Consider the following 21,978-nt stretch of genomic DNA (forward strand, 5'->3'; position numbering starts at 1 on the left):
TTAAAATTGCTACACCACGAATTTGACGTGCTACAAACGCGAAATTTAACCGACAGGAAGAAGATGCTGTGACATGCAAATGATTACCTTTTCAGAGCATTCACACAAGGTTGGTGCCGGTGGCGACACCTACAACGTGCTGAGATGAGAAAAGTTTCCAACCGATTTCTCATACACAAACAGCAGTTGACCGGCGTTGCCTGGTGAAATGTTGTTGTGATGCCTCGTGTAAGGAGGAGAAATGCGTACCGTCACGTTTACGAGTTTGATAAATGTCGGATTGTAGCCTATCGCGATTGCGGTTTATCGTATCGCGACATTGCTGTTCGCGTTGGTCGAGATCCAATGACTGTCAGCAGAATATGGAATCGGTGGGTTCAGGAGGGTAATACGGAACGCCGTGCTGGATCCCAACGGCCTCGTATCACTAGCAGTCGAGATGACAGGCATGTAATCCGCATGGCTGTAACGGATCGTGCAGCCACGTCTTGATCCCTGAGTCAACAGATGGGGACGTTTGCAAGACAACAACTATCTGCACGAACAGTTCGACGACGTTTGCAGCAGCATGGACTATTAGCTCGCAGACCATGGTTGCGGTTACCTTAGACGCTGCATCACAGACAGGAGCGCCTGCGATGGTGTACTCAGCGACGAACCTGGGTGCACGAATGGCAAAACGTCATTTTTTTGGATGAATCCAGGTTCTGTTTACAGCATCATGATGGTCGCATCCGTGTTTGGCGACATCGCGGTGAACGCACATTGGAAGCTTGTTTTCGTCATCGACATACTGGTGTATCACCCGGCGTGATGGTATGGCGTGCCATTGGTTACACGTCTCGCTCATCTCTTGTTCGCACTGACGGCACTTTGAACAGAGGACGTTACATTTCAGATGTGTTACGACCCGTGGCTCTACCCTTCATTCGATCCCTGCGAAACCCTACATTTCAGCAGGATAATGCACGACCGCATGTTGCAGGTCCTGTACGGGCCTTTCTGGATACAGAGAATGTTCGACTGCTGCCCTGGCCAGCACATTCTCCAGATCTCTCACCAATTGAAAACGTCTGGTCAATAGTGGCCCAGCAACTGGCTCGTCACAATACGCCAGACACTACTCTTGGTGAACTGCGGTATCGTGTTGAAGCTGCATGGACAGCTGTACCTGTACAGCTCTGTTTGACTCAATGCCCAGGCGTATCAGGGCCGTTATTACGGCCAGAGGTGGTTGTTCTGCGTACTGATTTCTCAGCATCTATGCACCCAAATTGCGTGAAAATGTAATCACATGTCAGTGTTAGTATAATATATTTGTCCAATGAATACGCGTTTATCATCTGCATTTCTTCTTGGTGTAGCAATTTTAAGGCCAGTAGTGTATTACAGATTTGTGGTGTCTGCTGATGTGGATGGTGGCGGTTTCTGCAGGTGGGCTGCAGAAAGGCCGCGTGCTGCTGTGGTGCGCGGGCACGCTGGGCGTGCTGGCGGCGTGCGCTGCGCTGGTGGTCGGAGGGAGGCGGCTGGCGCGCTGGTGGCGGCACGCCAGGGGTGTCCAGGTGAAGCTGCCGCCCGGCCTGGCGCCGCCGCCCGCCGACAAGCGCGACCGCGACGAGGAGCGCCGCGTGCGCACGCCCTGGCTGCTGTACGGCCGCGAGAAGGCGGCGGCCGCGCTCGGGTCGCCCACGCACGAGGAGAGGACGCTGCTGCGCGGGGGCGGCGTCGCGCGCTGCGACAGCGGGGGCGGCGGCAGCAGCGCGGGCACCGGCAGCGACTGCGCGCTCTCCTCGCTCACGTCGGCCACCACCACCGCCGCCTCCGACAGCGACGGCGACGCGGAGGCGGACGCGGCAGGGGCGAAGCCGCGGGCCGCCCGCCAGTGGAGCACCTTCTCGGACGGCTCGGTGTCGCGCAGCACGCCCAACCTGTGGGAGGCGGAGGCGGCGGCGGCGGCCTACTGCCGCGCCGGCCTGCCGGAGGCGCCCGCCGCCGGCTACGTCACGGTCGCCAGCGCCCCCTACGTCCGCAGGGGCAGCCTCGACGGCTGGCCACACACTGTCGCGGCAGCGGCTGCCGCACCGGCCATCCCCGCAGGGTGAGTACCACTGTGCACGTCCCTTCGACTCGTCTGTGACATAGTTTCGTAAGTGACAATCGAAGCAAAATCGACAAGGTAACCTGGCAACAAATTCGTCATCTTCGTTTTCACATTGTCCAGCATCAGGCCGGATTGGGACATTTATGGTACTTCGGCTGAATAACACCACCTAACACTCACAAGGGAACCCCCTCAGATTTAGTTATAAGTTGGCACAGTGGATAGGCCTTGAAAAACTGAACACAGATCACTCGAGAAAACAGGAAGAAGTTGTGTGGAACTATGAAAAAAATAAGCAAAATATACAGACTGAGTACTCCATGTGCAACATATGCAACATCAAGGATAATATGAGCTCAGGAGCGCCGTGGTCACGTGGTTAGCGTGAGCAGCTGCGGAATGAGAATTTTTTGGTTCAAGTCTTCCCTCGAGTGAAAAGTTTTATTTCTTTATTTTCGCAAAGTTATGATCTGTCCGTTCGTTCATTGACGTCTCTGTTCACTGTAAAAAATTTAGTGTCTGTGTTTTGCGACCGCACCGCAAAACCGTGCGATTAGTAGACGAAAGGACGTGCCTCTCCAATGGGAACCGAAAACATTTGATCGCAAGGTCATAGGTCAACCGATTCCTCCACAGGAAAATACGTCAGATATATTCTATACGACACTGGTGACATCATGTGCGTCACATGACAGGAATATGTTGTCGACCCACCTAACTTATACACTTGGTGAAAGGGTAAAAAGATTTTTCTACCTTGCCCGATTTAGGTTTTCTTGTGGATGTGATAATCACTCCCAAAAAAGTGGTGAAAACATAAGAGTTTCACACGCAAACTGATAATAAAAAATTAAACTTTTCACTCGAGGGAAGATTTGAACCAAGGACCCCTCGTTCCGCAGCTGCTCACACTAACCACGAGACCGCGGCGTTCCTGAGCTAGTGCTATCCTTGATGTTGTCTATCTTGCACATGGACTACTCAGTTTGTATATTTTGCTTATTTTTTTCATGGTTCCACACAACTTCTTCCTGTTTTCTCGATTGATCTGTGTTCAGTTTTTCAAGGCCTATCCACTGTGCCAACTTATAACTAAATCTGAGGGGGGTGCGATGGGGAGGTTCCCTTGTCAGTAACGGCCGCGCGGGATTAGCCGAGCACGGTAGTTCAGCGTGTTCGGTCAGAGGGGTTAGCTACCCTCTGTAATAAAAAACTGAGTCAACGGATCAACGAACAACCTGAACGAGTGTCATCGGACACCACCACGAACAAAGTCAACGAACAATACAGATCGAAATGAGATTTAAAAAAAAAAAATCGGTCTAAGGCGCTGCAGTCATGGACTGTGCGGCTAGTCCCGGCGGAGGTTCGAGTCCTCCCTCGGGCATGGGTGTGTGTGTGTGTTTGTTCTTAGGATAATTTAGGTTAAGTAGTGTGTAAGCTTGGAGACTGATGACCTTACCAGTTAAGTCCCATAAGATTTCACACACTTTTGAACATTTTTGAACACTCCATAACCATTCAAAGTATCATAAAAATCATTACAGTTGAGAAGTCAAGAAAGATGTGTCTCCAAAAGCCACATAGCTATATGAAGGTGCTTTATTCGCTACTACCGGTTTCACCTCAGTATAGACCCATCTTCAAGTTTATATTGGTCATATTTCCGTAATGTAAATGGACAGCTACGAAGTCCCAGCTTTCGGGAAGTCGTCAAGTTACTCAATTTTATTATGACAGCCCACCATTGAGGTTTGACTCTTAACGTGGATAACTTCCCAAAACCTGTAACTCCGTAATTGTTAATCTACGAGGGTGAGTCAAATGAAAACCGTAAATCTGTAATAACAAGTCGAAATTTCGTGCCGTTATCATGTCAGTTGGCAGCCGTGCTACAAACAGCGTGCCAAATGGTCTGTAGGTGGCAGCATAGTGCAGATGCACACATACCGTCGCAGTGTCAGTATAAAGACGGCCGCCCCACTTGTGACTTGCACCAGGGAAGAACAGCGTTCTGTTATGCGGTTGTTGCGTAGTGAAGGTTGAAACCAATTGAAATTCATCAACGAATGAAGGTTCAGTACGGTGATGCATCTTTGTCACAGCAACAAGTCTAAGAATGGAGTAGGAAGTTCGCAAATGGTCTGACTTCAGTGAAAGATGCTCCTCGTCCAGGTCAGGCACAACGAGTTGTGACTCCACAGAACATTGCAGCAGTTGAAGCCATACTGAAGGAAAACCGCCGAGTGACACTGAATGACATTGCAGCATGTTTATAGATTAGTCATGGGCCAGCACACCACATTGTGCATGATGTGCTACAGTTTTCACAAAGTGTCTGCAAGATGGATGCCACGGTAGCTGACTCCTGAAATGAGAAAATGACACCATTCCTCATCACCAAAACCAAAGAAGTTTCGAGCAGAACCATCAGCAGGGAAGGTTATGCTGACTCTCTTTTGGGACGAAAAAGGCGTCATTTTGGAGCATTACATGCCTAGAGGAACCACTGTCACCAGTGCTTCATACACAGATCTCCTAAAAAATCATCAGCGGCCAGCAATCAAATCAAAGCCACGTGGATTGCTGTCAGCAGATGTCCTTTTGAAACATGACAATGCAAGGCCCCACACTGCCCGTACAACTGTAGCAACAATCAAAGACCTGCATTTTTGAGTGTCTTCCTCATCCACCATACTTACCAGACCTTGTCCCAAGTGATTTCCATATGTTTGGACCACTCAAAGACGCAGCAGAAGGAAAGAAGTTCCGTTCTGATGAGGAGGTACGCCACGAGGTGCATGAGTGGTTGCGCGGACTACCAAAAGAATTTTTTTTTTCTAAAGGAATTTATGCACTTTGTAACGGATGGAGGACTTGCATTGAGCGTAGGGGAGGCTATGTTGAAAAGTGATAAAGCTTTGTACCACTTCTGCACCATAAATAATATTTAACAAAATATTTAAGTTTTCATTTGACTCACCCTTGTACATTATGGAATTACAACCATTGTAAACATGAAGATGCGTCTATACTGACGTGAAACCGGTAGTTGCAATTAAAGCACCTACATACAGCTATGCGGCTGTTGGAACCAGCTCATCGTTCTTGACTTTTTAGTTTTTATAATTTCTGTAATTCGAATTGTTATTGGGTGTTGAATGTTGCTATTGTTATTCACAATGTCTCTGAGCTGTGGTTTCCCTCCCCAGAAAGTTGTCTGTACCTTGCCGCTTTTCCATGTCTTTCCACCATAGTTCTTCTATAACCGATTTTTTCCAGTCCAGATTCCTTTTTCTTTAACTGTTTCACCTGGGTCTTCCTCTTGCTCCCTTGTTATCAAACTTGAACGCCACCAATCGTGCTGGTATTCTTACATCTTACATTCGCTTTACATGTCCATGCTATTTTAATCTTCCTTATCAGTTCCATCATGCAGCTTTTCTACTCCCATTGCCTCCTTAACTTATTCATTTTTCGATTTGTCTCTCCTCATTTTTCCTAGCACACTTCGTAGGAATTTCATTTCACAGGCTTTCATTTTAGTATCCTCTCTCACGCCTCCGATGCTTATGGATGTAAAGTACGTCGTGTACAGCACTTCCTGACACTTCATTGGCACATCTCATTCCCAGACTAAACCAATCACACGCTGATAAAATGTATTGCTCTGTTGTAACATTTTGTTAATTTTTGCCTTTATCCTTGCATTCTGAATTACCATACCTCCTAAATGTTAAAATTTGTACACAATTTCAATATCCTGAGCTTTAATATTAGTTTGTCCTTTCCCTTCTCTGTCACGTCTGGTAACCAGCGTAGCCTTGCTTTTCTCCACGCCGCATTTCATGTCACATTTCTCCATTTTTTTTAAATTTAAAATATGAATTCCTCTTGTACATCCTTACTGTTGCTTCCTCACAACATGGTATCATCGGCATACAGCAATAACTTTATCTCCCTTCATCTATGAGCTTCAATTGATTCTTCCACATCTGTCTGCTCGTTAGGTTTGCTCCAAAATTGTGCCACGTTTTAACAAAGGAAGATGTCGTGCAATATTGACCGTTTTACTTCAGATTTATTGACTACACTGTAATAAACTTACGGATGGACATAGGCTACAATAGACTATATAAAGGTGAAACGTTGTTAGCAAAAATCTCGAAAAGTTCTAGACTAATTTACTTCAGGTTTTTACATGATATTCTAATAAACATTCATATAGACATAAGTTACATATTTTCTTAAACAACAGTCGAGTGTGAGAAAGAGTGTGCAGTACTGAGAAAACGTGCGGTTTCGTTATCTTTATCGCAGTGAGTTTTAACTACGATAGCGGGTCATTTAAACTATCAGACAATATATATATATATATATATATATATATATATATATATATAATTTAAACAAAAATTATACACACAAGTATGTGCTGTTTTGTTTCCTTCGTCGCAGTCGGATTTGACAGAAAACAAGGAAGTTGTGGAAGTTGTATTTATGGCTTATCGGCTTCTGACTGGAATACTACTGGGAATCTGAGTCGTCTGAAAATTTGTAATCTATCCGTTTGCAGATTGAAATTATGCGAAACTGTGTCATTCAGGCTACTATCCTCACAGATCAAAGAAAGCAAGCAAGGTTAGGGTTTAATGCTGCGTCGACATCGAGATCATTACAGATGGAGCACAAGCTCAGAATGTTTCAGTGATGGAGGAGGAACTCGGTGGGGCCATTTCAAATAAACCATCCCGGCATATGGGTGGAGTAATTTAGGGAAATCAAGGAAAACGTAAATCAGGATGGTCGGACGTGAAATGCAAGTCCAGTGTGACACCAGCTCGCTCAGTTCACAGATCCAGCAAGAGGTGAGGCCTCTCATACCCCATACACGAATGGTTCCAGCCGACTAACTCATCCATTTTAAAAGACTTCAGTGCCCAATCAAGGTTTCGTTGGCAATAGCAATAAAGAAGGCTCAAGGTCGAGTGTGTGTGGGGGGGGGGGGGGGCGAAATGAGATGGAGAGAGAGGAGAGGGGGGGGGGGGAATGGACATAGAGAGCGGAAGGGAGGTGGACAAAGAGAGAGAGGATGAGGAGGTTGTGGAGAGATATAGGGGAAAGGAAATGGTCAGAAAGAGGTGAGGGAGAGGTGTTGGGCAGAGAGAGGGGGAGAAGGAGATTAGGTTCCCATACATAATTATCAGTTACAAAGCATTGCCGGGCTCCCCATTATATATATATGCGTGCAAAATCGCTCTGACATTTCGTGACCGGGAGCGCTGTTACAATAGAGTCATTCTTCTGATGGCCACGGTGCAGACCGCTGTTTGCCACTTTGCCTTAGGCTGGCACATGAAGCTAACAATGCTGGTTAGCTGTAGTACCTTGGGGAACAATTCCATTGTGGAGTGTTCCATTGTTTCCAAATCGGTTCTCAGCTGTTCTAGTTTTCTCGGTCGTGTTGATACAGCAGAACGCTCAAAGCTGCTTCTTCTTACGTCTGCCGAAGGATGTTGCTTTTGCGCTGCTGATGTTCCTGAGAGGGAACTAGACTTTGATGATAGCAATTTGTTCTGTGGACTCTGCAAATCGGAAACCGCTGAGCACGAGAAACAAATTGTACAAGTGCAAGAACGCACGATTTGTGAAGACGAGGACTATGGTACGAGGGTAATTTCACCTCCACTGCCGCGTAACATATAGCGGTGCGGAAAAGTGCACTCAGTCGACAGACTCCGCTCTTCACTTTTAGCACACTTTTGCGAAGATATTCTCTACAAATATTATGTCACATCCGTATTTGAAAAACTTGTCGAATACAGTTAAGAGAAGTGAATGTTCCACTAAAAGAAACACTTAGCTACTTTAGTATCTCTCTTGATGTAAAGAAGGGAGATTAATAGTCCTGACAAACAGTTACCTCTTTTTTTACGTTTGTCATACTTTATTTCAATATCCTTTAGGTGCGATTTGGCGATTTGTTGGATCGATCAACTATACTATGTGATCAGAAGTATTCGGACACCTGGCTGAAGATGACTTAAAAGTTCGTGGCGCCCTCCATCGGTAATGCTGCAATTCAATATGATCTTGGCCCCTCCTTAACCTTGATGGCAGCTTCCACTCTCGCAAGCATACGTTCAATCAGGTGCTGGAAGTTTCTTGGGGAATGGCAGCCCATTCTTCAGGGAGTGCCGCACTCAGGAGAGGTAAGGATGTCGGTAGGTGAGGCCTGGCACTAAGCCGGCGTTCCACAGAATTCCAAACGTGTTCTGTAGGATTCAGGTCAGGACTCTGTGCAGGCCAGTCCATTAGAGGGATTTTATTGTCGTGTAACCACTGATCCACAGGCCGTGCATTATGAACATGTGCTCGATCGTGTTGAAAGATGCAATCGTCATTCCCGAATTGCTCTTCAACAGTCGGAAGCAGTGTAGGACTGTGCTGTGACAGTGACACGGAAAACAACAAGGGGTGCAAGCCCCCTCCATGAAAAACACGACCACACCATAACACCACCGCCTCCGAATTTTACTGTTGGCACTACACACGCTGGCAGATGACGTTCACCGGCCATTCGCCATACCCACACCCTGCTGTTGGATCGCAACATTGTGTACCGTGATTCGTCACCCCTCATAACGTTTTTCCACTGTTCAATCGTCCAATGTTTACGCTCCTTGCACCAAGCGAGGCGTCGTTTGGCATTTACCGGCGTGATGTGTGGCTAATGAGCAGCCGCTCGACCATGAAATCCAAGTTTTCTCACTTCCCACCTAACTGTCACAGCACTTGCAGCGGATCCTGATACAGTCTGGAATTCCTGTGTGATGGTCTGGGTAGAAGTCTGCCTATTACACATTACGACCCTCTTCAACTGTTAGTCAACAGACGAGGTCGACCTGAACGCTTTTGTGCTGCACGTGTCCCTTCACGTTTCCACTTCACTATCACATCGGAAACAGTGGATCTAGTGATGTTCAGGAGAGTGGAAATCTCGCGTACAGATGTATGACACAAGTGACACCCCATCAGCTGACCACTTTCGAAGTCTGTGATTTCTGCGGAGCGCCCCATTCTGCTCTCTCACGATGTCTAATGACTACTGAGGTCGCTGGTATGGCGTACCTGGCAGTAGGTGGCAGCACAATGCACCTAATATGAAAAACGTTTGTTTTTGGGGGTGTCCGGATACTTTTGATCACATAGCGTACCGCAACGCCGAAGACATCCATAGGTATCGAACAACAGTACCGTCGTTAGGGGTACCCTGTTCTACATTGATGACGCGAATAGCAGGCTTCTGATGTGATTATACAATCTTAAGTCCTGTGGAGAACAGGTCAAGGCTGTGGATAGCCTTCAAAGAGCGGAACACACAAAAACTGAAGTTGGGCTAGGGTTCCACCATATATGGAACTCATATGACACCTCGAACTTATTCTATACTTCGTTTAAAGTAACTCTGTGATCGGCGTTTCAGCGACTCGAGTGGCACGGGTCAGCTGGCAACCAACCGTAATTCTTTGGCCGGCCGGGGTGGCCGAGCGGTTCTAGGCGCTACAGTCTGGAACCGCGCGACCGCTACGGTCGCAGGTTCGAATCCTGCCTCGTCCATGGACGTGTGTGATGTCCTTAGGTTAGTTAGGTTTAAGTAGTTCTAAGTTCTAAGGGGCTGATGACCTTAGAAGTTAAGTTCCATAGTGCTCAGAGCCATTTGATTTGAATTCTTTGTTGAACGCCACGTGCTCTCTATGTGCTTGTATTGACTGTAGATGCAGATCCATGGTGGGCGTGACTGGTTGCCCACTGGTATAAATGCCCCCTACCACTTTCTTAGCTTGATTTTACATTGTATGGTTTGGCAGACCATCTGTAGGGTGTCTTGCACTGGTAACTTGTCGTCTGCAAACCAAATGCTGTAAATGCGAATTTTATCAGCGAGTCCAAACATCCCTTGATATTTAAAAAAACATGATTTTGATGTTGCAGCATGTTTTATGTACATATTTGTTATTACTCACGTTTTATTGTGAATGATCTTGGTTCTTTGGTGTTCTGAGGGCACTGCACACACATATTAATTCTACTTTGTGTAATTTCGATTTTACAGCACGTTTTGTGGAGGGAAAAGGGGTGTCATTTTGGTTTTCCGACGCGTTTTGTGAAGGGGAAAGGGGTTGTAAAACCGAAATTACAAAAAGTAGATTTCATATGTGCGTGCAGTCCGCTCAGAACGCGAAAGAACCAGGTCAGTTATAACGAAACGTGAGTAATAACAAAATATATACGCAAAACATTTTGCAGCACAAAAAAAATCAAGGGATGTTTAACTCGCTGATAAAATTCATATTTATAACGTTTGGTTTTGCAGATGACAAGTTATCATGCAGGACACCATACAGATGGTCCTGAGAAACCGTATAATGTAAAGTCAGGGTAAGAACAAAAAGTGTCTTTACGCCTCATTTTGTTAAATGAGTTTTAACGTGAAGTATGTTCAGTTTTTACAGTTTTTCAATAACAAATACCCACTGATGATGGCACAAGGTGCGGAAACTTGTTTGGGAGGCCGATGTGGCCGAGCGGTTCTAGGCGCTTCAGTCTGGAACCGCGCGACCGCTACGGTCGCAGGTTCGAATCCTGCCTCGGGCATGGATGTGTGTGATGTCCTTAGGTTAGTTAGGTTTAATTAGTTCTAAGTTCTAGGGGACTGATGACCTCCGATGTTAAGTCCCATAGTGTTTATAGCCATTTGAACCATTTGAAGTTAACAGGAAAAGAAAAAAACATTTATAAAGGAAACAATGCGGCAGAGAAGCGTACAGTGAGCTTCCTAAAGTGTCGATAATACCCTGTCGTTGGCGTATTAATACTACTGATTTGTGTTTGTTGGTTCAAATGGCTCTGAGCACTATGCGACTTAACTTTTGAGGTCATCAGTCGCCTAGAACTTAGAACTAATTAAACCTAACTCACCTAAGGACTTCACACACATCCACGCCCGAGGCAGGATTCGAACCTGCGACCGTAGCGGTCGCTCGGTTCCAGACTGTAGCGCCTAGAACCGTACGGCCACTCCAGGCGGCTTTTGTGTTTGTTAAAATGCTACTTGAAGTAGTGTCGATGATACCCCGCCGTTGGCGTATTAAAACTGTTTTGTGTTTGTTATGAGACTACTTGAAAAACTGAATCTGAGGTATGATATGTGCAAAGAAGAACTGAAAACAAACATTGCACACTAACGCCGTGTGGCTAGTTAATGAAGCTCTGTCAACATCTCAGTGGAGAATGTCAATACTCTGGCTCAGTACGTATTTACAGTACTGAAAATATTTTTGGATCCCTCAATACAGATCACCAATATTTCTTTTGTCGATAATACACTAATACGCGCTTCAGCCTGTCACTAAAGGTTTGACAGTATGACTGAACGTGTTACGGTTCCTTTACGTTACATTTGTTTATACTGAGGCTCAGGCGACAGTCTTTGCATAAGCCGCTGTTCATCTGTAAGGCACTCTACATTTAGTAGCAGGTTTCTGTGAAAGACGATCCCTGTAAATTAATGCGGTGTCTGTGAACAGTCCCTTGCGGCTACACGTGTTAACCACCAGGTCGATCTCACATAAATCCATAACCGAAGCGGCTCAGTCGCAGTCATTTGATGTATAGAGGAAAGCACCTTATCTACTGACTACACCTCTCCATTAAGAACGACATACCGAGTCCTGCTCGCTAGAAAATTTTCAGTCCAGTCGCGAGTCTCTTCGGATATTCCGTTGCGCATATTTTGTTAGCCAGGCGTCGGTGTAGAACAATATCAGAGGCTTTCTGGAAATCAAGAACCACGGTATTAACCTGAGCTCCGTTAGGTACTAGAAGGACAATAAACCGGAAGTAACGGTCGGAAAAATGATGCACTAAACTACATGACCCTCCAAAAATGCCAGCTCTCTTTAGTAGAAGGAGCGCCAGGGATCGATCCCTGCGTCGATCATTGGTAGCATAGAAAGGTTACATGCTAAACGATACACATCACAGATGGATGCTGTACTGAAATAGTAACCACACTACGCTATTGCCATAACCTATATTGGTGCTTTGTATACAACTGGGGTACTGACCCGTCAAATGGCCGGCCGAAGTGGCCGTGCGGTTAAAGGCGCTGCAGTCTGGAACCGCAAGACTGCTCCGGTCGCAGGTTAGAATCCTGCCTCGGGCATGGATGTTTGTGATGTCCTTAGGTTAGTTAGGTTTAACTAGTTCTAAGTTCTAGGGGACTAATGACCTCAGAAGTTGAGTCCCATAGTGCTCAGAGCCATTTGAACCATTTTGAACCCCGTCAAACGTCGCGTAAATCACGCTGTTACTTCTCTAGATGTTACAGGACATGTTCGGGTGTTAACCGATGAATTTCTTGATACCGACAGAATAGACTTTGAAGTTTCTCTCTTTCGACGTTAGCTGTTTTTACAAAACTTAATACCGATCACTTCAGGTAAAACAGTTGTTCTTGAGATGCGGTACAAATAAGGTGTACTTGTTTCGTGTAATCACACGTTATATCTGCTTTCCAGTTGGTAGAAAGTGTTTACTTTGATCTACGTATTCATGCTCTTATCTTGTTGATTCATGCTCAGCTCCTGAGAACTGTGGTACTTACAGAAAAATTTGAAAGGGACAACACACAAGCGGTCTCTGCTTATCGGATGGCGATCGAGAGAAGGAGAAGGATGTGATGGGGAATGGGTAGGCATAAGTGAGTAAATAGTGTCGGGTGGCGAGGTAAGGCACCTGGTACGACCTGACGTAACCCTGAAACGTAAAGAAGCGTGTGGCCGTAGAGCTTTAACTGCAGGCCAGGAACCGGTTGAGAAACGCGAAAGGCTAACTTTCAGTAAGATAGGTGTTCCCGGAAACTCGCGGTCTAACACACTTGAAAACTGGTCGAGCGTGTGTGTATGTGTGTGTGTGTGTGTGTGGGTGAGTCCCGTGCTGATAACCGGTCGGGCGGCTTTTAACAGCCTACACGCCGCCATTAATAGCCTCATCAGGTCTAAACAGTGCTAGCGCTGTCTGCTCACATGTTACGCGGTATCACAATGGTAACGCACCTGTGATCGTACCGTCACGTTAATATGTTCCAACTTTTTTTTTTTTTTTTTTTTGTTTTTCTTTTAACATCTCGAGCAGTAACGTACAGCTCGTGACCACAATTTGAGACTCGGGTTAGTATATGGAGCCGTGGACAACTTTTTCTGTTGACTGTCCAACAAAAATTAAAATTCACGCGAAAAGACCACACTGCGGTCATCGACCAGAACTATTCGATCACTGCGCAGACATGCAAGATGATGATGTAGAAATGAACATCCCTTTTGGCGGGAGAGCAATTTAAACTATCGAAACCGGATAAAGATCCAGGTCCTGACGGTACTCTTGTTAGCTTTTAGGACGAATACGTTGCAGAACTAGGTCCTCTACGTAGCTTCCAGTTGTTGTGAATCTTACAGACACTATCACGTAACTAACAGTATAGGTAACTTCGGTCTGTAAGGGTGATAAAATAACAGAAACGCGCGGTTCCAGATGCCTCTCAGCTGCGGAATAGTAGCATATATTCTACGCCCGAATTTAAGAAAGCTCCTAAGGGGAGAACAACTTCTTTCGGAAAATCAGGCTCGTTGAACAGAGACCGCGTTCTTCACACGTGATATTTTGCAAATCATGGAATCAGGCAGACATGTAGATGGCGTTTCCCTAGATACCCCATAAGCATTTGACTCCCACTTCAGAATAATTTCGAATGATAACGAAGAAACATGCGTGTTCCCAACAACGCAATTGTTTCCAAGAATTTTTAACTGGTAGAATCGTGCACTTAGGCGAATGTTTGTTTCAGATAACTGCTTCGGCGGAGGAAGCATGGCAGGACCAATTTTGTTGTTTTACAGCGTGCTAGAAAAAGAAAAATGGAATGTGGAGATTGCAGTAGAAGACGAAAAGTAGAGAGTGTGAGTCTAGGCTCAGAAAGGTGCCATGCCTAACATTTGCGGATGATTTAATATTATCGGCAAAACAGTACAAAACGAACGCCTTTAAAATTGATGACAAAACTACGTATTAGAGAGCCGCGCGGGATTAGCCGTGCGGTCTTAAGCACTGCAGTCATGGGCTGTGCGGCTGGTCCCGGTGGAGGTTCTAGTCCTCCCCCGGGCATGGGTGTGTGTGTTTGTCCTTAGGATAATTTAGGTTAAGTAGTGTGTAAGCTTAGGGACTGATGACCTTAGCAGTTAAGTCCCATAAGATTTCACACACATTTGAACATTTTTTAACCTTTTTGAAAAAAAAGGGGGCGAAGACTCGAAATTTCATGCAATACGACAGAGCATATATAATAATGACACAATAAAGAGAAGCAGCATTTGGAAACGAGATTTCTAAAAGACAAGCGAGAAGAAAAATTACCTTGGAGAACGGAAATAGTCAAGTGGGCTTGATAAATTGAAGAGGTACGAAGATGGAGCTTTTATATGGATTAGCGGACAGTATATAGAACGAGAAGGCCATTTCGCACAAATAAAAGTTTACACTACAGTAGTGAACATGGGAGGCGAAATGGGGAGAAACTATAGAAGAAAGAAAGATCTTAATGAAAATTAGTGGACCAGAAAATGGAAAAGATGGTTCGCGGAAAAAGGGGAAACGTGAGTTCTTTCCGGGCAGGCCGAGGAGATAAGAGACCCGATATTCAGGAAAAGACTAACAAGGAACCCCTTGAGTGCGACATCACATGTTCAGTCTTTCGTAAGGCTCATTCGAAAGTGTTGTGTTAACAATTATGACAGGAAAAATAATGACTCACTATATGCATCAGGAGGGCAAAAGAAAATGGGCGTCCGGGTAGTGCAGAAATCAACCTTCCATGGAGTGCATGTATTACTCTTCACAAAATGGACATCGTCAACACTGAAGAAATGTTCAAAACAAACACCAAGAACACAGAATGAAAAATGTCGCCCAACATCGATCACAAAGATTCGCACCATCAAGATCGAATGCGAACTCCTTTGGAGTCACAAACCGTGCAGGGCGTTCAGCTACGTATCCACTGTTAAAGAATGCGTGTAGAATCATATTGAGGTAACGGAATGATGAGAACTGACGGAATGTGACGGCATCCAACCGAATGCGAAACAGCCTGTCATGGAGCTTATTTTGAAATTGGCTTTTCGTTAAGGCGGAGCTGCAGATAGGGCCATAATATGTTTTATAGGCACGGAAAAAACAAACTTCCCGAGGCTGAATTAGTCCAGAGGCTGAATTAGTCCAGTGGTTTCAGATATTAAGAATCGTAATGCCACACACTTTTCAGGAGCGATAGTTTGCTCTAAAGGCGTACAATTTTTTATACGCGGACCAGAAATCAAGCAGAAGCTGTTTTGACCAGCTATTGGCCAAAAGCTATGTTCATACCACAGTTGTAGTTCTCTTACGCCAATTTTCCCGATCTTGCTTGCTGTGGCGTAAATATTCCTTACTGTCCTCGGAAGATCACGCACACGAGTAGTAACGGTAGGGGGCAGAGCACATCCAACAGCTTGCAGCACAATAAATAACTTCCTAGCCAATTTACCATTCAGATTAAACGTCGGCGTTAAGGGTCTTCCTTTTTGGATCCTTTTTGATCTTGATACAATTCTCCTGGTACCTCTAATTTCCAGAGTTCCTGTTCATATGCACGTCCCCTTCAAATCCCGATTGGTTGGAGTTGAAAACAAATTCCTTACTGAACGATGGGATAAGTTTGTTTATCTCATCTACAAATTTTTGGGCCGACTTCGCTGTTTGCTGTGCATCGCCAAGTTGACGCTTTGTTTGAAATTTCCGTATCTTAAACTGTTTTTCTACTATGCCGCGGATGATCTCCAATGTCTACATCTACATCTACGTGATTACTGTGCTATTCACAATAAAGTGCCTGGCAGAAGGTTCAATGAACCACCTTCAAGCTGTCTCTCTACCGTTCCACTCTCTAACGGCACGCGGGAAAAACGAGCATTTAAATTTTTCAGTGCGAACCCTGATTTCTCTTATTTTATCGTGATGATCATTTCTCCCTACGTAGGTGGGTGCCAACAGGATGTTTTTGCAATCGGAGGAGAAAACTGGTGATTGAAATTTCATGAGAAGATTCCGTCGCGACGAAAAACGCCTTTGTTTTAATGATTGCCTCTCCAATTCACGTATCATGTCTGTGACACTATATCCCCTATTTCACGACAATACAAAACGAGCTGCCCTTCTTTGTACTTTTTCGATATCCGTCAGTCCCACCTGATGCGGATCCCACACCGCACAGTAGCACTCCAGAATAGGGCGGACAAGCGTGGTGTAAGCAGTCTCTTTGATAGACCTGTTGCACCTTCTAAGTGTTCTGGCCAATGAAACGCAGTCTTTGGTTTGCTCTACCCACAATATTATCTATGTGATCGTTCCAATGTAGGTTATTTGTAATTGTAATCCCTAAGTATTTGTTGAATTTACAGCCCTCAGATTTCAGTGACTTATCGCGTAATCGAAATTTAGCTGATTTCTTTTAGTACTCATGTGAATAACTTCGCACTTTTCTTTATTCAGGGTCAATTGACACTTTTCGCACCATACAGATATATTATCTAAATCATTTTGCAAGTCGTTTTGATCATCTGATGACTTTACAAGACGGTAAATGACAGCATCATCTGCAAACAATCTAAGGCGGCTACTCAGCTTGTCTCCTATGTCGTTAATCAGGAACAATAGAGGGCCTATAACACTTCGTTGGGGAACGCTGGATGTTACTTCTGTTTTACTCGATGACTTTCCGTCTATTACTACGAACTATGACCTTTCTGACAGGAAATCACGAATCCAGTCGCACAACTGAGGCGATACTCCGTAGGCACGCAGTTTGATTAGAAGATGCTTGTCAGGAACAGTGTCGAAAGCCTTCTGGAAATCTAAAAATATGGAATCAGTTTGACATCCCCTGTCGATAGCAGTTATTACTTCATGAGTATAAAGAGCTAGTTGTGTTCCACAAGAACGATATTTTCTGAATCTGTGCTGATTGATGTATGTAATTACACTCCTGGAAATGGAAAACAGAACACATTGACACCGGTGTGTCAGACCCACCATACTTGCTCCGGACACTGCGAGAGGGCTGTACAAGCAATGATCACACGCACGGCACAGCGGACACACCAGGAACCGCGGTGTTGGCCGTCGAATGGCGCTAGCTGCGCAGCATTTGTGCACAGCCGCCGTCAGTGTCAGCCAGTTTGCCGTGGCATACGGAGCTCCATCGCAGTCTTTAAAACTGGTAGCATGCCGCGACAGCGTGGACGTGAACCGTATGTGCAGGTGACGGACTTTGAGCGAGGGCGTATAGTGGGCATGCGGGAGGCCGGGTGGACGTACCGCCGAATTGCTCAACACGTGGGGCGTGAGGTCTCCACAGTACATCGATGTTGTCGCCAGTGGTCGGCGGAAGGTGCACGTGCCCGTCGACCTGGGACCGGACCGCAGCGACGCACGGATGCACGCCAAGACCGTAGGATCCTACGCAGTGCCGTAGGGGACCGGACCGCCACTTCCCAGCAAATTAGGGACACTGTTGCTCCTGGGGTATCGGCGAGGACCATTCGCAACCGTCTCCATGAAGCTGGGCTACGGTCCCGCACACCGTTAGGCCGTCTTCCGCTCACGCCCCAACATCGTGCAGCCCGCCTCCAGTGGTGTCGCGACAGTCGTGAATGGAGGGACGAATGGAGACGTGTCGTCTTCAGCGATGAGAGTCGCTTCTGCCTTGGTGCCAATGATGGTCGTATGCGTGTTTGGCGCCGTGCAGGTGAGCGCCACAATCAGGACTGCATACGACCGAGGCACACAGGGCCAACACCCGGCATCATGGTGTGGGGAGCGATCTCCTACACTGGCCGTACACCACTGGTGATCGTCGAGGGGACACTGAATAGTGCACGGTACATCCAAACCGTCATCAAACCCATCGTTCTACCATTCCTAGATCGGCAAGGGAACTTGCTGTTCCAACAGGACAATGCACGTCCGCATCTATCCCGTGCCACCCAACGTGCTCTAGAAGGTGTAAGTCAACTACCCTGGCCAGCAAGATCTCCGGATCTGTCCCCCATTGAGCATGTTTGGGACTGGATGAAGCGTCGTCTCACGCGGTCTGCACGTCCAGCACGAACGCTGGTCCAACTGAGGCGCCAGGTGGAAATGGCATGGCAAGCCGTTCCACAGGACTACATCCAGCATCTCTACGATCGTCTCCATGGGAGAATAGCAGCCTGCATTGCTGCGAAAGGTGGATATACACTGTACTAGTGCCGACATTGTGCATGCTCTGTTGCCTGTGTCTATGTGCCTGTGGTTCTGTCAGTGTGATCATGTGATGTACCTGACCCCAGGAATGTGTCAATAAAGTTTCCCCTTCCTGGGACAATGAATTCACGGTGTTCTTATTTCAATTTCCAGGAGTGTATGTTTAGTACAATCTCCTGGGACAATGATTGTCCTTTACCATGTTTGACTGGAGACGGGGTTGTGGCTCCCCGTCCGACGAGGATTATGAACTACATGTCTCGACACCAGTTTCACTATCACTTCCGCTTGTTAAGCAACGCATCATCATCACTGTACTCCTCACTTATATAGCTCGCACAGTTGAGCTCATACGACACCGCAAAGTCCATCGACTTATCTTGCAGAAGCGCTAATATTTCATGTGCCACTTCTTTCTCGTTCTGCGAAATTCCTCGGATCCTTTCTGACGAAATGTCAACTTCGACAACCCTTGTTATAGATATAACGCAATGTTTGCTGTGTTTGTCACCTTTTCTCTGCTTTATACCAGCATCACTAGTACTGTAAAACTGTTGTGAGTTACTCGTAGACCAAGTAATTCAACCTCGCTCTGCAGCCTTACGCTGCGCTCACCCCTGGATACGTCGTCCCACCCCCCTGTTGCCATTGGCAGCCAACGCCGCGGTTGCGTGGTAGATAGTCTGTGGGACGTCAAATGCCGTAAACATCATTGGCCTTCTGCGACCTCGCACTCGAGCGGTCCCTTGTAAGAGTCTTCACTCATGTCTCAAGACTGAGTGAAAGTATGTTAACAAAGAATATGTTCACATGCACCGTAGATTGAAAGCGAAAAGAAAATGATTTGAAGCAGAATACGCCGGTGTGGTCACTAACGCCTATACAAGACAACTGTTTGGTGCAGTTGACAGATCGGTTACAGCTGCTACAGTGGCAGGGTATCAAGACCTAAGTGATTTTGAACGTGGTGTTATAGTCAGCGCACAAGCGATGCGACACAGCATCTCCGAGATAGCGATGAAGTGGGAACTCTCCGACTTGGCATCGGTCGGAAAAAGATCCTACAAGAACGGGACCAACGACGACTGAATAGAATCGTTCAACGTGACAGAAGTGCAACCCTTCCGCCAATTGCTGCAGATTTCAGTGCCAGGCCATCAACAAGTGTCAGTATGCGAACCATTCAACGAAACTCATTGATATGGGTTTTCGGAGCCGAAGGGCCACTCGTGTACGTGTGATGACTGCACGACACAAAGTTTTACGCCTAGCCTGCGCCCGTCAAAACCGACATTGGACTGTTGGTGACTGGAAACCTGTTGCGTGGTCGGAAGAGTCTCGTTTCAAATTGTATCAAATGGATGGACGTGTTCGAGTATGAAGACAACCTCATGAATCCATGGTACCTGCATGTCAGCAGGGGACTGTTCAGTCTGATGGAGGCTCTGTAATGGTGTGGGGCGCATGCTGTTGGAGTGATGTGGAACCCCTGATACGTCTAGATACAGCTCTGACAGTTGAAACGTACGCCGGCCGGAGTGGCCAAGCGGTTCTAGGCGCTGTAGTCTGGAACCGTGCGACCGCTACGGTCGCAGGTTCGAATCCTGCCTCGGGCATGGATGTGTGTGATGTCCTTAGGTTAGTTAGGTTTAAGTAGTTTTAAGGTCTAGGGGACTGATGACCTCAGAAGTTAAGTCCCATAGTGCTCAGAGCCATTTGAACCAAGTTGAAACGTACGTAAGCATCCTGTCTACCACCTGCATCTATTCATGTTCATTGTGCAATCCGTCGGACTTGGGCAGTTCCACCAGGGCAATACGACACCCCACACGTCCAGAATTGCTACAGAGTGTCTCCAGGAACACTCTTCCGAGTTTAAATACTTCCGCTGGTCACCGAACTCCCCAGACACGAAGATTATTGAGCATATGTGGGATGCCTTGCAGCGTGGTGTTCAGAAGAGATCTAAACCCCCTCATACTCTTACGGATTTATGGACAGCCATACAGGATTCATGGTGTCAGTTGCCTCCAGCACTTCTTCAGACATTAGTCGAGTCCATGCCACGTCGTGTTGTGGCAATTTTGCGTGCTCGAGGGGGCCCTACACTATATATAGGCAGGTGTACCAGGCTCGTCAGTGTATAAGTCTTATCAACAATTTTCTCTTTGTGTTTTTGTCGAATATGAGTCATGACATCTAATACAGATGTGTGATATCTGTTCTTCGCGAAGTTAGGACTGAGCCATAGGAAATTTCATATAAAGAGATGTGCGAAGGAAGGTCGACACCTTTAAGGGATTCAGGAGAATGCCACACAGACCAGAAACATGTGGTCAGAAGAAGAATGAAGAAATTCTGGGAGCAGAAGAGACAGAAAGTAGTTGCCTCTGTCCATAGCATACCAGTTCGGTGGTGTGGTCGCCTTCCAAACACGCAGAATCTGCTATTGTCTGCTGAATTAATTTAGGGGTATCAGCAGTGTATAATATGGTTGTCAGTGCGTTCCTCATCCTTCAGTATTACGTGAAATGTCGAAACACTGCAGCTCGTCTCACAGTCCGGAGCGTTGCGTATTTTTGTAAATTTTGGTTATTACGTCATAAGATCAGAATGCTGAGTTAAGACTGCGCTCACCATTTTTCAGTTTATTAGCTTTTTTGGAGTAGCGTTAAAGTAAGCAGATGTCCTCCGTTATATTCTGGATTTTAATACTACGTGCCGTAGCGGCAGGAACAGCTTAATTTATTTTTATCCCTGTTACTCTCAGGAAGCTGATAAAACAGCACGTATCAGATCCCTCGACGCTGATATCGGTTCATTTTGAAGATAACAGTCTTAATCGCTAACAATATGCTCTCACTGCAAGGTCTTTATAAGAGCTGGACCAGTCCAGAAACATACTACCGTTCGCGCGATTTTCTTTAATGTTATGCTTCGTGCAGACATTGTAGCAGCGCGGAACATGGCTTTTACACGCTGGACGATCTCACCCAATTATGGGAGCGGATACGTATTGGCTGACGTTTTGCCTTGAGTGACACAACGAGAACGCCCAGTCGGCCGAGGTTTGGACTACACTGTACTTTGCCATTCTATGACCTACACCTTTTCTGAGAACACTATACCGCATTTGGAGCGATGCTGATTTTATCTGCCTAGTATTTTCTTATGGGGGCGAGAAAGACATCACCTTCCGGCAGGAATTAAATCTTGCACGTCAGAAGGAAATACGCACACGATAATGAGAAACATCAGTATCTGTTGGTGCCGAGTTCAGGATTTTTGACGCATTTTTTTGTAAAACTTCCCTGCAGAGTTACCGCACTTGCCTTGAACTCTAGCTAGTATGCTTTCGTCGATCACACTGTCGTTTCCAGTGGGTCACACGTGAAACGTTCCTTTCGTCCGTGCCTCGGGGTTCCCGAGGCGTCGTGCGAAAATACATTCGCACGCGGACGGAATGCGTACGCTCTTGG

The 21,978-nt window shown here is 46.3% G+C and overlaps 1 protein-coding gene across 1 annotated transcript in view; it reads left to right on the forward strand.

The window, feature by feature from the left end:
* Positions 1-21,978, forward strand: part of LOC126188389 (cytokine receptor-like) — a 296,079-nt gene that overhangs the window by 47,692 nt on the left and 226,409 nt on the right. The window contains exon 3 of the mRNA XM_049929989.1: positions 1,435-2,098. Within this exon, the coding sequence (XP_049785946.1) occupies positions 1,435-2,098 (664 nt within the window). The remainder of the gene's footprint in view (positions 1-1,434; positions 2,099-21,978) is intronic.

Source organism: Schistocerca cancellata, chromosome 5 (genome assembly GCF_023864275.1).
Source record: "Schistocerca cancellata isolate TAMUIC-IGC-003103 chromosome 5, iqSchCanc2.1, whole genome shotgun sequence".
NCBI lineage: Eukaryota > Metazoa > Arthropoda > Insecta > Orthoptera > Acrididae > Schistocerca > Schistocerca cancellata.